At 39.3% G+C, this 18136-nt stretch overlaps 1 protein-coding gene across 3 annotated transcripts in view; it reads right to left on the bottom strand.

The window, feature by feature from the left end:
- tescb (tescalcin b) overlaps positions 1 to 17368 on the bottom strand; it is a 27118-nt gene extending 9750 nt beyond the window's left edge. For 2 of the 3 annotated variants that reach the window (XM_061926924.1, XM_061926923.1), the window contains exons 1-7: positions 17127 to 17368; positions 12681 to 12750; positions 10814 to 10894; positions 10609 to 10748; positions 10451 to 10512; positions 5900 to 6007; positions 5785 to 5832 (exon numbers count right to left, since the gene is read on the bottom strand). In XM_061926924.1, coding sequence (XP_061782908.1) covers positions 5785 to 5832; positions 5900 to 6007; positions 10451 to 10512; positions 10609 to 10748; positions 10814 to 10894; positions 12681 to 12750; positions 17127 to 17190 — 573 coding nt within the window. In that variant the 5' untranslated portion in view covers positions 17191 to 17368. Of the gene's footprint in view, positions 1 to 577; positions 1642 to 5784; positions 5833 to 5899; positions 6008 to 10450; positions 10513 to 10608; positions 10749 to 10813; positions 10895 to 12680; positions 12751 to 17126 lie in introns of those variants that run through there. The other variant, XM_061926922.1, reaches the window with a different exon arrangement.
- Positions 17369 to 18136: the final 768 nt, after the last annotated feature.

Consider the following 18136-nt stretch of genomic DNA (forward strand, 5'->3'; position numbering starts at 1 on the left):
GGAAATAATTGGTACCCCTTTCAGACATTGCATTTAGTTCCCATTAAAACATTCACATGTTGCACAATGAGATGTAAGCAGGGGATCATGTGTACATTCCTGCAACTTCCTGTTTGTAAAAAATATATTTTTATTAGTATTTATTTAATATACCAACACCATTTCATGATTAATATTTATAAATTAAGATTCCTAATTAGGGATGTCCGATAATGGCTTTTTGCCGATATCCGATATTCCGATATTGTACAACTCTTTAATTACCGATACCAATATCAACCGATATATGCAGTCGTGGAATTAACACATTATTATGCCTAATTTGGACAACCAGGTATGTCGAAGATAAGGTACTTTTTAAAATTTTTTATAAAATAAGATAAATAAATTAAAAACATTTTCTTGAATAAAAAAGAAAGTAAAACAATATAAAAACAGTTACATAGAAACTAATAATTAATGAAAATTAGTCAAATTAACTGTTAAAGGTTAGTACTATTAGTAGACCAGCAGTACGCAGAATCATGTGTGCTTACGGACTGTATCCCTGCAGACTGTATTGATATATAATGTAGGAACCAGAATATTAATAACAGAAAAAAACAACCCTTTTGTGTGAATGAGTGTAAATGGGGAGGGAGATTTTTGGGTTGGTGCACTAATTGTAAGTGTATCTTGTGTTTTTTATGTTGATTTAATAAAAAAACAAAACAAAACGAAAAAAACCGATACCGATAATAAAAAAAAAACGATACCGATAATTTCCGATACTACATTTTAACACATTTATCGGCCGATAATATAATATCGACATCCCTATTCCTAATAAATGACACTAGAATAAGCATACATTTGATTGGTAAATCATAGTGTAACGACCTGGAATTACACTTTATGTGTGGTGTTGGAGTTGTCCGACTTTTTTTGTGGCTGTGAACGCATCACTGGCTAAGTGCCATATGTGCATGTGTTGGCGCAAGTGAGAAAGAGCAAGCGGCTGCTGTTGATATAACAAAGTTGGTTTTGGTCTGGTTTGTACTGCAGAAAATGACCAGTTTTGCTAGATATAATTTTTTTTACTAATGTTTTGGTGATGTGTTTATGGCCAACAATAAAGCGTTTTGCTCAGTACAGTGATCGATGGAATTCATGTCCTCATGTCGACAGACGTTACAATATTTCAACAATGATGACGAAAACTGTTTTCTCTGTCGTGTCCGTGTCGTCTCGAAAATTGTTATGCGCTTATTTTTTAATTTGATTTTGTGCGTGGTATATATTTGCCGTGCGCAGAGGACGCTTGAGCAGTGCGCAATTGCACAGGCGTGCACCTTAGAGGGAACATTGTCAATAACCCTTTGAAAGTATGTGCATACAAAGTCAAACCCGCATCCCCACATCTTGCATATTGGCTTGCATTTGGACTATATACAAATGCTGTTGCATAAGAAGAATGTGTGCATTGTGTAGGGATTTGCATAGTTTCTCAAAAGCGGTGCTGCTCAATGCACGCATACTGTACTGTATATACAGTCATGACTTAATATTGGATTCGTACAAACGTCACTTGCATAGATTTGTCGTGTCCATGTTCAAAAAGCGGACGTTCATCTTCGCCTCAATCTCAAAGTCTTTCAGCAGCTGGAAAATGTACGTAGAGTATACAAAAGTTTAGAGACACACTCTCACTCACTTGTATTAGCAAATGAATATTATGCAATATTAGCAATTGCCTGTCCAAGTACCACTATACCACTTTATCTAGTGGTACTGTTTGTTTTTTAGGTTTAAATACAAGAATATTTGAAACACAATCATGCAAATGTATTACCCAAAAGAACAAAACAATTGAAAAATATTTAGAAATTCGTATTTTTTTTAACTGAGCCAAATATTCAAAAAGCTAAACTTTGATGGTAAGCACAGTTGTACTTGCTAGGCAAAATATTTTGGAAGGGGTACTTGGATAAACAAAATATTTTTGGGTAGTCCTTGCTTTGCGAAATATTTTTCCCAGATAGTACTAGCATAGCAACACATGGTCACTTGGTACTAGCATTACAAACATATTTTTTCCAGGTAGTACTTACATGGCAAATGTTTTATTCAAGTAGTATTTTCTTAGCAACATATTTTTTAAGTGGTACTTGCTTGACAAAAATACTTTTTCAGGTGTAGCAAAAACATTTTAGTTAGTAAAATATTTTTTTCCAGGTAGTACTTGCATTGTTTTTTTCAGTGGCGCTAATCAAAATATTTTTAAGTAGTACTGGCACAGGAACTACATTTTCCGGTGGTACTTGCTTAGTAAAATACTTTTTTAAGGTAGTGCATGGAAAATATGTTTCAGGCGGTACTTGCAGAGCAACATATTTTTTCAGGTGGTACTTGCTGAGCAAAATATATTTTGTGTGGTACCTGCATGACAAGAATACTTTTTCAGGTGGCACTTGCATAACATATTTTGTTCAGGTGGTACTTCTTGGTTACATTTTTGTTTTTAAGGTTAGCAAAATGTTTTTAAGCAGTACTGGTATAGTAACGCATTTTCAGGTGGTACAAAATAGTGACAAAATATTTTTCCCAGGTACTGTAGTACTTGCATAACATACTTTCCCCCCCGAAGTATTACTTGCATGACAAAAATAAGTTTTCAAGTGGTGCTTGCGTGACAAAAATAGTGCCAATATGTTTTCCAGGTAGTACTTGCTTAACATACTTTTTACCCCTACATGTTACTTCCATGACAAAAATACTTTTTTAGGTGGTACTTGCACAGCAACCTGCTTTTTTAAGGTAGTACTTGCATTGTTTTTCCATAGTACTAATCAATATATTTTTAAGTACTAATAGTGTAGGAACACATTTTTTCAGATGGTATTTGCTTAGTAAAATACTTTTTTAGATATATGTTTAGGTAGTACTGGTATAGCAACATATTTTTAAGGTGGTATTTGCTTAGTAAAATACTTTCCCAGGTAGTCCATGGAAAATATGTTTCAGGCGGTACTTGCATAGCAACATATTTTTTTAAGTTGGTACTTGATATGTAAAAATACTTTTTTTTAGGGAGTGCATGGAAAAATGTTTCAAGGGTACTTGCATAACATACTTTTCCCCCCAGGTATTACTTGCATGACAAAAATACTTTTTCAAGTGATGCTTGCGTTACAAAAATAGTGCCAATAATATGTTTTCCGGGTAGTACTTGCTTAACATACTTTTTACCCCAGATATTACTTGCATGACAAAAATACTTTTTCAAGTGGTGCTTGCGTGACAAAAATAATGCCAATAATATGTTTTCCAGGTAGTACTTGCTTAACATACTTTTTACCACTACATGTTGCTTCCATGACAAATATACTTTTTTAGGTGGTACTTGCACAGCAAAACATTTGTAGGTGGTACTTGCACAGCAACCTGCTTTTTTAAGGTAGTACTTGCATAGTTTTTTCCATTGTACTAATCAAAATATTTTTAAGTACTACTAGTGTAGGAACACATTTTTTCAGATGGTATTTGCTTAGTAAAATACTTTTTTAGATAGTGCATGGAAAATATATTGCAAGTGGTAGTTAGATTAGGGATGTCCCGATCCAGGTTTTTGCACTTTCGATCCGATCCGATATTGTTTTTGCATTTCCGATCCGATACCGATACTGACCGATACCGATACTGACCTATCCGAGCATGTATTAAAGTTTAAAGTTATTTAGCCTACTTAGTTGTCAGAATAATGTTGAAAAGGGTTTTAGTACTCTTGATAACAACTAGCCAGCTGAATTAGGGGAGTTTGAATAATACACAATGGTTGGTAACAAGAAACTGACCTGTTTATTCAAGGATAAACACAAAATAGACAAAATTATACATGACAAACAGAAATGGCATCATTGAAACTAGGTCTGGGCGATATGGCCTTTTTTTAATATTGCGATATTTTAAGGCCATATTGCGATACACAATATATATCTCGATATTTTGCCTTAGCCTTGAATGAACACTTGATGCATATAATCACAGCAGTATGATGATTCTATGTGTTTTGATTGATTGATTGATTGAGACTTTTATTAGTAGGTTGCACAGTGAAGTACATATTCCGTACAATTGACCACTAAATGGTAACACCCGAATACGTTTTTCAACTTGTTTAAGTCGGGGTCCACTTAAATTGATTCATGATACAGATATATACTATCAGATATATACTATCATCATAATACAGTCATCACACAAGATAATCACATTGAATTATTTACATTATTTATAATCCAGGGTGTGGAGGGGGGCGCCGGATGTAAGTGTCAAAAAGACAGCCAAAAGAGTTTGATAAGAGAATAAATCTAAAGTTAAAATATAGGGTAGAAATGCACCCATTTGCAGGAAATGTAGTCTTGATTTTCAAAATGTTCTTTCAAGGCTTGCATGTCTACATTAAAACATTCTTCTTCATACTGCATTAATATATGCTACTTTTAAACTTTCATGCAGAGAAGGAAATCACAACTAAAAAAATCACAAATTTTTTCATACGGTGTTGATGTGGAAATTTTTGCCTGTGCATTTTGATGGTGTGGGCGTGTGGCACCGAATGGAGATAAACGTCTCGACAGACGTCACAATATTTGAACAATGATGACGAAAACTGTTGTCTCTGTTGTGTCCGTGTGTCGAAAATTGTTATGCGCTTATTTTTTTATTTGATTTTGTGCGTGGCATAGATTTGCTATGCGCAGAGGACGCTTAAACAGTGCGCAATTGCACAGGCGAGCACCTTAGAGGGAGCGTTGCTCGCACGGCTGCACTAGCATCACAGCTAACGTTAGCCATGCTGCTACCTCTCTGCTCGGGGAGGACGTATACGTATGTGACGTATGAGGTGACAGTATGTGACGTATGTCGTGACAGTATGTGACGTGTGTAAGAAGGTGCACTTGCTGTCTGTGAGAGGGAGACACAGGAAAGAGTGAGAAGAGCCTGTCGTGTAATGCCAGCAGCTAAAAGCAACTGCGTGAGAATTGTGGATGTGTTGAAGGTGTGCTGGAAAATGCGGAACGGAAATTACGGAGCAGCAGAAAAGTGGAATGTATTATTTAAATCGGTGCGTTGGAAAACACGGACCGGAGTTTTTTTTTTTAAACTGGATCCGGATCGGCATTGTCCCATGCCTTGCCGATACGCAATTTTTGGCAAATATCGGCAGCCGATCCGATCCAAATATCGGATCGGGACATCCCTAACTTAGATAGCAACTTGGTTTTTTTTTGGTAGCACTTGCATTGTTTTTTCCGTGATACTAAGCAAAATACATTTAGGTAGTACTGGTATAGCAACATATTTTTAAGGTGGTATTTGCTTAGTAAAATACTTTTCCAGGTAGTGCATGGAAAATATGTTTCAGGCGGTACTTGTATAGCAACATATTTTTTTAAGTTGGTACTTGATATGTAAAAATACTTTTTTTTAGGGAGTGCATGGAAAAATGTTTCAAGGGTACTTGCATAGCAAATTTTTTTTTTAAGGTGGTACTTGCTTAGTAAAATATGTTTTCAGTAGTTCTGGCATACTGTAGCAACACATTGCACTGCATAAATATTTTTCAGGTGGCACTTGCACAGCAAAATACTTTCTTAGGGTGGTACTTGCTTAATGAAATATTTTTTGGTAGTACTTGCATGGCAAAAATATTTTGAGGTTGTGCGTGCATAGAAAAATATTTTTGAGATGTAAAAAGTTTGCGAGTCCAAGCAAGCATGTTTAAGAACTTTAGCGACCCACCTTGAGGAAGTGCTCAAATGTGATGCCCTCATAGAACTCGTCAGGTTCCTGCAGGGCCACAAGTGAGTTAACAACGGCTCAGAAAGAAGCAGCTGGCGACGGTTGGCGAACGTACCATGTGACCCATCGATATAGCGGCCACTTCCAACATGGCGGCCTCTGCGATGCTTTCGGCCGTTTCCTTGCCGATGGACCCGCTGCGAGATAGAAGCTCCTCTACCACCTGTGGTAGATGCAAAAAAAAAAAAAAAAAAAACGCAAAATAAAAAGGCCAGCATCATGCATCACATCGGCCAATCAGGTGAGACCTTAGTTCAGCCAGAAACAAAAACATTAACCCGTGCATCAAGCTTTTTTGTCTTGCGATTCACTTCATCATGTCTTCATCAATCTAGTCAAGAACAGGAATCTTTTTTTCTTTTTAAATCAGAGATGTGTATATTGTACATATGTGTGTGTATGTATGGATATTAGGGATGTAACAAACGGTATAATGATAAATCGATGGTTAGTAATTCAGTCTAATTTTGTAATTACAGGAAAAACCGTCAATTAGTGATGCATTTTAGGGAACACTGCTTACTTTCTGAAAACTAAGTCAGGCGCGTCGTTTTGGCATGAAAATCATGGTGTACAAACTCTACGGACATTGCTTCGGAGATTTCCCCTATGAGTAAACGGAGCCAAGCGCTTGGTTTAACGTCATTTTCCATCGCTTCCTGGCGTGCGTTTAAGAGCGCACTGCTGTGTTTAGATGGAGACAGGTGTGGACAATATTGGAGACAGACACACTTGTCCCCACACTAAAAGTATAAAGCGGAGGAGAAAACTATTTGATCTGGCTTTCCTTTTCTCAATACAGCGTCCATCAGCTGCTGTGACTGAGGTGAGGAAACACGCAGCAGGTGATGTGTCGTGAACATTGTCACAACTTGTTTATAAAATATTTAGTTTGTTTATTGGAATGTTCACACCTTTATTTAGACTGACCATACGTCCTCTTTTACCCGGACATGTCCTCTTTTGCAGGGCTGTCCGGGTGGGGTTTCTTAAATGCCTCAAATGTCCGGCATTTTGAGTCAGTGTTGTGTGTATTTTCAATGTACGTCCAGGGTTAAGAAGGGGTTAAAAACAAAACAAATTGTGAAGGTGTGCGCACGCAGCCGCATTCGTGAGGGAGAGGGAGAGGATTGATTGACAGACATACTTGCCAACCCTCCCGATCTTCCCGGGAGACTCCCGAATTTCAGTGCCCCTCTCGAAAATCTCCCGGGGCAACCAATCTCCCAAATCTCTCCCGATTTCCAATCAGACAACAATATTGGGGTCACATAATATCTACGGCTTTTCACACACACAAGTGAATGCAAGGCATACTTGATCAAAAGCCATACAGGTCACACTGAGGGTGGCCGTATAAACAACTTTAACACTGCTACAAATATGCGCCACACTGTGAACCCACACCAAACAAGAATGACAAACACATTTCGGGAGAACACCCGCACCGTAACACAACAGAACAAATACCCAAAACCCCTTGCAGCACTAACTCTTTCGGGACACTACAATATATACCCCTCGCTACCCCCTACCCCCCCACATCAACCCCGCCCACCTCAACCTCCTCATGCTCTCTCAGGGAGAGCATGTCCTAAATTCCAAGCTGCTGTTTTGAGGCATGTTTAAAAAAATAATGCACTTTGTGACTTCAATAATAAATATGGCAGTGCCATGTTGGCATTTTTTTCCATAACTTGAGTTGATTTATTTTGGAAAACCTTGTTACATTGTTTAATGCAGTGGTTCTCAAATGGGGGTATGCGTACCCCTGGGGGTACTTGAAGGTATGCCAAGGCGTACGTGAGATTTTTTTCAAATATTCTAAAAATAGCAACAATTCAAAAAACCTTTATAAATATATTTATTGAATGATACTTCAACAAAATATGAATGTAAGTTCATAAACTGAACATCAAATCAAGTAGGCTATTCCATTCATTACAATAAACCCAGAGTTTCCCCCATGCCATGATGGTTTGACCCGCACTAAAATGTCTGTCAAAAAGAACTGTGAAAAGTAAGGCAACAATGCAGTATTCAGTGTTGACAGCTAGATTTTTTGTGGACATGTTCCATAAATATTGATGTTAAAGATTTCTTTTTTGTAAAGAAATGTTTAGAATTAAGTTCATGAATCCAGATGGATCTCTATTGCAATCCCCAAAAAGGGCACTTTAAGTTGATGATTACTTCTATGTGTAGAAATCTTTATTTATAATTGAATCACTTGTTTATTTTTCAACAAGTTTTTAGTTATTTTTATCTTTTTTTCCCAAATACTTCCAGAAAGACCACTACAAATTAGCAATATTTTGCACTGTTATACAATTTAATAAATCAGAAACTGATGACAGAGTGCTGTATTTTACTTCTTTATCTCTTTTTTTCAACCAAAAATGCTTTGCTCTGATTAGGGGGTACTTGAATTAAAAAAATGTTCACAGGGGGTACATCACTGAAAAAAGGTTGAGAACCACTGGTTTAATGCATCCAGCATAATAATGTGTTAATTCCACGACTGTATATATCGGTATCGGTTAATATCGGAATCGGTAATTAAGAGTTGGACAATATCGGATATTGGCAAAAAAGCCATTATCGGACATCTCCAGTTGTCACAACTTGTTTATAAAATCTTTAGTTTTTTTATTGGAATGTTCACTCCTTTATTTAACTGCAAAATGTATCAGTGTTCAAATAACATCAATACTAGCTAAAATGTTTGACACAGCAAAAGACAGTAAATAAAGAAAGTAAAAACACTTAGTGTCTAACAATCTCTGTGAACCTTTTCAATCCGGTTTCAGGGCAAATCACTCTACGGAGACAGCCCTCGCAAAAATGACTAATGATCTACTGCTAACGATGGATTCTGATGCGTCATCTATGTTGCTGCTTCTTGATCTTAGCGCTGCTTTCGATACCGTCGATCATAATATTTTATTAGAGCGTATCAAAACACGTATTGGTATGTCAGACTTAGCTTTGTCGTGGTTTAACTCTTATCTTACTGACAGGATGCAATGCGTCTCCCATAATAATGTGACCTCGGACTATGTTAAGGTAACGTGCGGAGTTCCTCAGGGTTCGGTTCTTGGCCCTGCACTCTTTAGTATTTACATGCTGCCGCTAGGCAACATCATACGCAAATACGGTGTTAGCTTTCATTGTTATGCTGATGACAGTCAACTCTACATGCCCCTAAAGCTGACCAACACGCCGGATTGTAGTCAGCTGGAGGCGTGTCTTAATGAAATTAAACAATGGATGTCCGCTAACTTCTTGCAACTCAACGCCAAGAAAACGGAAATGCTGATTATCGGTCCTGCTAAACACCGACATTTATTTAATAATACCACCTTAACATTTGACAACCAAACAATTACACAAGGCGAATCAGTAAAGAATCTGGGTATTATTTTCGACCCAACTCTCTCCTTTGAGTCACACATTAAGAGTGTTACTAAAACGGCCTTCTTTCATCTCTGTAACATCGCTAAAATTCGTTCTATTTTATCCACTAGCGACACTGAGATCATTATTCATGTGTTCGTTACGTCTCGTCTCGACTACTGTAACGTATTATTTTCGGGTCTCCCTATGTCTAGCATTAAAAGACTACAATTGGTACAAAATGCGGCTGCTAGACTTTTGACAAGAACAAGAAAGTTTGATCATATTACGCCTATACTGGCTCACCTGCACTGGCTTCCTGTGCACTTAAGATGTGACTTTAAGGTTTTACTACTTACGTATAAAATACTACACGGTCTAGCTCCGTCCTATCTTGTCGATTGCATTGTACCATATGTCCCGGCAAGAAATCTGCTTTCAAAGAACTCCGGCTTATTAGTGATTCCCAGAGGCCAAAAAAAGTCTGCGGGCTATAGAGCGTTTCCTATTCGGGCTCCAGTACTATGGAATGCCCTCCCGGTAACAATTAGAGATGCTACCTCAGTAGAAGCATTTAAGTCCCATCTTAAAACTCATTTGTATACTCTAGCCTTTAAATAGCCCCCCTGTTAGACCAGTTGATCTGCCGTTTCTTTTCTTTTCTCCTCTGCTCCCCTTTTCCTTGTGGAGGGGGGGGGGGGCACAGGTCCGGTGGCCATGGATGAAGTGCTGGCTGTCCAGAGTCGGGACCCGGGGTGGACCGCTCGCCTGTGCATCGGCTGGGAACATCTCTGCGCTGCTGACCCGTCTCCGCTCGGGATGGTGTCCTGCTGGCCCCACTATGGACTGGACTCTTACTATTATGTTGGATCCACTATGGACTGGACTCTCACAATATTATGTCAGACCCACTCGACATCCATTGCTTTCGGTCTCCCCTAGAGGGGGGGGGTTACCCACATATGCGGTCCTCTCCAAGGTTTCTCATAGTCATTCACATCGACGTCCCACTGGGGTGAGTTTTTCCTTGCCCTTATGTGGGCTTTGTACCGAGGATGTCGTTGTGGCTTGTGCAGCCCTTTGAGACACTTGTGATTTAGGGCTATATAAATAAACATTGATTGATGATAAAATATTTACGACGACGTCAATTTGACCCTGGAACAGATTATACGGTACAAAAACACAGTTTCAAAATGCCAGCACTCACATGTCTGTATTCCTCCAGCGTTATTATCCCGTCGTTGTCGTTGTCGTGCATGTTGAATAAAACTGCAGACGGAAACACAGCAGACACTTAAAAACAGTTGTAAAAAAAATGAATTCAAACAGGAGCGTTTTGATTAGTCGACGGGTTGCTAAGCGCACATCTCAGTTTCTCCTTCCTGATGCTGTCCCGCTCCTCGTCCGTCATGCTCAGCGAAGGCGGCTTGAAATGGGACATGATGACCACAAACTCCTCCAGGCGGATCTCGTCCACCGTGCCGTCTCCAGCTGGCACAAAGTTTCTACAAATGGAGGACGTCGTAAACCATGCTAACTGATAGCGACTAGCTAGGTGTGAGGGCCGCACCTCCTGTCGAAGAACGCCCCTATGATCTCCAGACGGATGGGATTCCACGCCAGATCTGGGATGGCCATGAAGTGCTCCCTCCTGGGGAACGGAAAAAAAAACAATAAGTGGCACGTTTATTACCCATTAGGGATGTCCCGATCCGATATTTGGATCGGATCGGCCGCCGATATTCGCAAAAAAATGCGTATCGGCAAGGCATGTGAAAATGCAGATCCAGATCCGTGTTTTCCAACGCACCGATTTAAATAATACATTCCACTTTTCTGCTGTTCCCTAAGCTCCGTTCCGCATTTTCCAGCACACCTTCAGCACATCCACAGGTCTGTGGATTCTAACGCAGTTGCTTTTAGCAGCTGGCATTACACGACAGGCTCTTCTCACTCTTTCCCGTGTCTCCCTCTTACAGACAGCGAGCGCACCTTCTTACACACGTCACATACTGTCACGTCATACGTCACATACGTATACGTCACATACGTATACGTCACATACGTATACGCCCTCTCCCAGCAGAGAGCGAGGTAGCAGCATGGCTAACGTTAGCTGTGATGCTAGCGCAGCCGCTAAGGTGCGCGCCTGCTTTAAGCGTCCTCTGCGAACGGCAAATCTATGCCACGCACAAAATCAAATAAAAAAATAAGCGCATAACAATTTTCGACACACGGACACCACAGAGAAAACAGTTTTCGTCATCATTGTTCAAATATTGTAAGGTCTGTCGAGACGCTTATCTCCATTCGGTGCCACACGTCCACACCATCGCCGAGGCAAACATTTCCACGTCAACACCGTATGAAAAAAATAGTGATTTTTTTTAGTTGTGATTTTCTTCTCTGCATGAAAGTTTAAAAGTAGCATATATTAATGCAGTATGAAGAAGAATGTTTTAATGTAGACATGCAAGCCTTGAAAGAACATTTTGAAAATCAAGACTACATTTCCTGCAAATGGGTGCATTTTTACCCTATATTTTAACTTTAGATTTATTCTCATATAAACTCTTTTGGCTGTCTTTTTGACACTTACATCCGGCGCCCCCCTCCACACCCTGGATTATAAATAATGTAAATAATTCAATGTGATTATCTTGTGTGATGACTGTATTATGATGATAGTATATATCCGATAGTATATATCTGTATCATGAATCAATTTAAGTGGACCCCGACTTAAACAAGTTGAAAAACTTATTGGGGTGTTACCATTTAGTGGTCAATTGTATGGAATATGTACTTCACTGTGCAAGCTACTAATAAAAGTCTCAATCAATCAAAACACATAGAATCATCATACTGATGTGATTATATGCATCAAGTGTTCATTCAAGGCTAAGGCAAAATATCGAGATATATATTGTGTATCGCAATATGGCCTTAAAATATCGCAATATTAAAAAAAGGCCATATCGCCCAGCCCTAGTTCAATGATGCCATTTCTGTTTGTCATGTATAATTTTGTCTATTTTGTGTTTATCCTTGAATAAACAGGTCAGTTTCTTGTTACCAACTATTGTGTATTATTCAAACTCCCCTAATTCAGCTGGCTAGTTGTTATCAAGAGTACTAAAACCCTTTTCAACATGATTCTGACAACTAAGTAGGCTAAATAACTTTAAACTTTAATACATGCTCGGATAGGCCATTATTGGTCAGTATCGGTATCGGTCAGTATCGGTATCGGTCAGTATCGGTATCGGATCGGAAGTGCAAAAACCTGGATCGATACATCCCTATTACCCATAAGACCTTGCTGCAGCTTCTGTATTGTCAAACGATACATTGATACCAGAAGCCTGTCAGGCAGGTTTCTAGCAGCATGAAAACAATGAGCAGCAGAATAAATAAGAACAAAAGAATAAAAGTACCTCAGGGTGTCTTCGTCGTGGCTCAACTGCTTGAATCTTTTATGCAGAACTCCTATCTGCTCGCAGCTGACTGCAAAGCACATTTAAGAAATATATTCAAATCGCATGTAAAACACTTTTCGTTTGTGTCCATGTCCGCTACAGGTGGAATTGTCCGGCGTCTAATGTTTTATTTACTGGAACATGGAGAAGTAATTTACACCGCTTTTACCCTGCGATATGAATTATTGATCACTAAAGCATCATGGCCTCTTCATTAGCTGCAACACTATATGACTCTGCTTCTACTCCATGTTGATGTTAAAGACCTTTGACTTGTGTTTATTCATTAACTTGTTTTATTGAGAGTGGGGGCTAAAAGATGTCAAACATACCTACAAAAAAAGACAAACTGTAAAATACAGGATTATAAACAATTACGCCATCCCTTTAAATACAAGTGGTGGTTAACGCAGAATAGTCACTAATAAGTTCACTATGACCTACAATGTTTGCCCGGTTGTAAGACCATGCTTTGTCCTAGTACAGTGTTTTTCACTAGTGTGTCGTGAGATATTGTCATTTTACCTAATTGGGTTAAAAAGCACGGTGGGAGAAGGGTTAGTGCGTCTGCTATGGCGTCACATTAGTGCCAAAAATCCGAGCACATAAAAACTGTTATCGCGCGCTGATTCTCCACTTTGTGCGCGCGCGCGACGCCTTTCTGCGCGCTCTCTGTGTACTCCTGGCATCTCTCCTCGCGCTGTCATGTTTCTTTTTGGCACTTTGGGGGCGGGTATGCTTAGACGGCCCCTCCTTTCTGATTGGCTGTGAGCATTTTTCATATGACCAATCATTCTCCAGCGTAGCAACGTTGTAGCCATCTTACCTCGGACATCTGGCCTCAATCATTACATTGATGTCAATGGTACATGTACTAATTAAATTACCATAACTTGATCGATTTTCGACCAATTTACAAACGGTTTGCCTTGTTACAAATCTTATTACATGTAAATATGACATAGGATGCTGTACCTGTTGAAATTACCTCTTTCGCTTTAAAAAAAAATGACTTAATTGTGCAACATAGTTGTGTAGGGTCAGTGTTAGTCAGTTCTCTGATTATTTTAAACTGTTTCAGAATACATTATTAAAAGCTATTTTTAACATTTTAAAAACAAAATTCTAACATTATTTCATTAATTTTATGGCTGAATCAAAAGAAATTCCATAAATTAGAAAACAAATGTTCAAGAAGAAGTGAAAATATAAAATAATGTTATGGTTGGATGTTATTGCTGGTGGACCAGTTCTGGCTGAAAGATGTGATTATGGTGTTTGTTGTCTTATTATTTATTTGGGTCACATTTTGTATTACCCTGTATTGTGTTTATTTGGTATGAAATAACCTTCATCAGCGCGCAACATTTTTTTATCCACTTCTTCCGCCGTAAATCTTGATACATATTGACGATGACCCGCCCTGCTATACTTCTGATTGGCTCTGAGCATTTTTCAGCATTTTTCGCCTGACCAATCAGAAAGAAGGGGCCGTCTAAGCATACCCGCCCCCAAAGTGCCAAAAAGAAACATGACAGCGCGAGGAGAGATGCCAGGAGTACACAGAGAGCGCGCAAAAAGGCACCGCGCGCGCGCAAAATGGTGTCGCGCGCGCACACGAAGTGGAGAATCAGCGCGCGATAACAGTTTTTATGCGCTCGGATTTTCGGCACTAATGTGACGCCATAGTCTGCCTCACAATACGAAGGTCCTGAGTAGTCCTGGGTTCAATCCCGGCCTCGGGATCTTTCTGTGTGGAGTTTGCATGTCCTCCCCGTGACTGCGTGGGTTCCCTCCGGGTACTCCGGCTTCCTCCCACCTCCAAAGACAAGCACCTGGGGATAGGTTGATTGGCAACACTAAATTGGCCCTAGTGTGTGAATGTGAGTGTGAATGTTGTCTGTCTATCTGTGTTGGCACTGTGATGAGGTGGCGACTTGTCCAGGGTGTACCCCGCCTTCCGCCCGATTGTAGCTGAGATAGGCTCCAGCGCCCCCCGCGACCCCGAAGGGAATAAGCGGTAGAAAATGGATGGGTTAGGGTTAGGGTCTTTTGTTTTGTTTTAAATTACATTTTTCTCTAAGATTATATTTCTCCTCTTTTTTTTCAGAAGAATTGTTGTATATTCTTGAGTAGCAGGTTATAGTTTGCTTTGTGTATAATTTTAGCTGTTTGCAAATTCACTATGTTGTGGAATTTCAGTATTTTTGATTCGATAAATAAAGGGTTTGTATGTTCTCTATATCCAACATGATGTATTATTCTAACTGATCAGAAAGAAACAACCCTTTTGTTTTGTTTTAAATTACATTTTTCTCTAAGATTATATTTCTCCTCTTTTTTTCAGAAGAATTGTTGTATATTCTTGAGTAGCAGGTTATACTTTGCTTTGTGTATAATTTTAGCTGTTTGCAAATTCACTATGTTGTGGAATTTCAGTATTTTTGATTCAATAAATAAAGGGTTTGTATGTTCTCTATATCCAACATGATGTATTATTCTAACTGATCTTTTTTGTAACACCGTTAATGAATGAAGTGTACTTTTGTAATTATTTCCCCATATTTCTACACAATAACTGAGATATGGTAACACTAGCGAGCAGTAGAGAATATGAAGTGATTTTTGGTCTAGAACATGTTTTGCTTTATTCATTATTGACGTGTTTATTGCTACTTTGTTGTATATTTTTTACATGAGATTTCCAGTTCAATTTATCATCAATCATTATATCTAGAAATGTGGTTTCATTTACTCTTTCAATTTCTAATCTATTTGTATTTTTGTTTGACTTACTATTACCAAATAGCATTATTTTAGTTTTACTGAGATTCAAACATAGTCTGTTTTTGTCAAACCATCCTTTTAATTTGTTCATTTCTTCTGTTATTATTTGTATTATCTTCTGTGTGTTCTCTCCTGAACAAAATGCAGTTGTATCGTCCGCAAATAATACTGACTTTAAATCTTTTGTAACTTTACAAATGTCATGACATGGCACCCCAAACCATCACTGATGGTGGAAACTTTACACTAGACTTCAGGCAACGTGGATCCTGTGCCTCTCCTGTCTTCCTCCAGACTCTGGGACCTCGGTTTCCAAAGGAAATGCAAAATTTGCATGGTTGGGTGATGGTTTGGGGTGCCATGTCATCTGCTGGTGTCGGTCCACTCTGTTTCCTGAGATCCAGGGTCAACGCAGCCGTCTACCAGCAAGTTTTAGAGCACTTCATGCTTCCTGCTGCTGACCTGCTCTATGGAGATGGAGATTTCAAGTTCCAACAGGACTTGGCGCCTGCACACAGCGCAAAATCTACCCGTGCCTGGTTTACGGACCATGGTATTTCTGTTCTAAATTGGCCCGCCAACTCCCCTGACCTTAGCCCCATAGAAAATCTGTGGGGTATTGTGAAAAGGAAGATGCAGAATGCCAGACCCAAAAACGCAGAAGAGTTGAAGGCCACTATCAGAGCAACCTGGGCTCTCATAACACCTGAGCAGTGCCAGAAACTCATCGACTCCATGCCACGCCGCATTAACGCAATAATTGAGGCAAAAGGAGCTCCAACCAAGTATTGAGTATTGTACATGCTCATATTTTTCATTTTCATACTTTTCAGTTGGCCAACATTTCTAAAAATCCCTTTTTTGTATTAGCCTTAAGTAATATTCTAATTTTGTGACACACGGAATTTTGGATTTTCATTTGTTGCCACTTCAAATCATCAAAATTAAATGAAATAAACATTTGAATGCATCAGTCTGTGTGCAATGAATAAATATAATGTACAAGTTACACCTTTTGAATGCAATTACTGAAATAAATCAAGTTTTTCAAAATATTCTAATTTACTGGCTTTTACCTGTATATGTTTTTTTCCTTCTTTATTATACATTTTCGGCAGGTGCGACTTATACTCCGGTGCGACTTATACTCCGAAAAATACGGTACACCACAGGAAACACTTCGCAGGCCAGATTCCTTTCTATAAATAAACTCATGACGTCTCGCGGGCCAAATTGGAGACGCCTGCGAACTGCACTTGGCTCGCGGGCCGTAGTTTGGACAACCCCTGGACTAGTAAACATACCAAATAGCCCTGCGTTATAGTCGAATAGTGTTTATTCTTGTGCTTAGCAGGGTGGAACTGCACTGAGAGCTTTGTTGTTATATTTTGGCCACCCACTGTAATTACAAAAGATGCCAAAAAATATGGAAATTGATATGAAAATCGAATTATTTTGTTTTTTAGTGTTATTGTAGTGTGCAGTTGTACCTAATGAAGTGGCCATGAAGTCAATGCAACATATCGTTGTAATTTCAACACAATTCATCAAGTTTCCCACACAGTAACATTATTTACACGTAAACAAACAATATTTAATGTTTGTTAGCATACTCACAGCCCGTCTTTTCCGCCAGTTGTCTGTATTCTGGCGGGCCAGGTACAGAGTGCCACACACCCATCTTTAAAGGGGGGAAAAAAGTCCTTGGTGGGCCGGTCCGCTGGCGGGGACAGGTAGGTGGGTAGAAGGACGAGTCAACTACTGAGCAAAGGAGGCGAAAAGAAGCGAAGCTCAGACGTCGTGAAACGCATCCGAGCAGTTGACACACACACACCGCCACATGCAGCCTTCATCCCCGCGGAGAGCCAACACATTACTTCCGCAATCAAGGCCGGTGACGTCACGGAGCCAGGCTTCACCCAGTCGTTATATCGATTTTCATTCCAAAGCGTTTAAATCTTTGTGACACGCCATGCCTTGTATTTGATTTATGTCTTGTCTTTTTGGCAGAATTCAGCCAAATAAATATCGACTCAAACTCAACCTACTTGTTTTTATTGGTCCCATATTTTACTACTTTTCCAATTAAACAAAAAAAGTAATTTTTTAAATTTGTATTTATTGTTAACGTCTCTGTTAGGTGTGTGTGTTGTTTTTTTTAAAGATAAACCCCACAGGCAAGCAAGAACTAATCCAAGTCTGAACATGAACCAATGAGCTAATTAGATACAGGCATAGACATCTTATAAGTAGACGCAGCATTGGCTGCTGTGACGCGGGAAATTCGGCCGCCATCTTGAAGTGGTGATGAGGAGCGGGCGAGCAGCCTAAACCAGTGGGTCTTTACCAGGCCCGGCCCTAACCAATCTGGCGCCCTAGGCAAGATTTTAGGTGGCGCCCCCCCACATCGGCAGTGAAGTGTATATACTCACAAGAACCCGAATAGCTTTGTCTTTGACCTTTTTTTTTTTTACTTACAACTATACCTAATATATAAAGGGGTGGAAAAGTGACTATTATCTGCAGGGCAAACATTAGCTAACCAGAAGGCAATAACAATGTAAACAAAAAACACCTGCTTAAAAGATCTAATACAAATGTCCCTGAGGAATGTAAGGTGGGAGTAC

Source organism: Nerophis lumbriciformis, linkage group LG32 (genome assembly GCF_033978685.3).
Source record: "Nerophis lumbriciformis linkage group LG32, RoL_Nlum_v2.1, whole genome shotgun sequence".
Taxonomy (NCBI): domain Eukaryota; kingdom Metazoa; phylum Chordata; class Actinopteri; order Syngnathiformes; family Syngnathidae; genus Nerophis; species Nerophis lumbriciformis.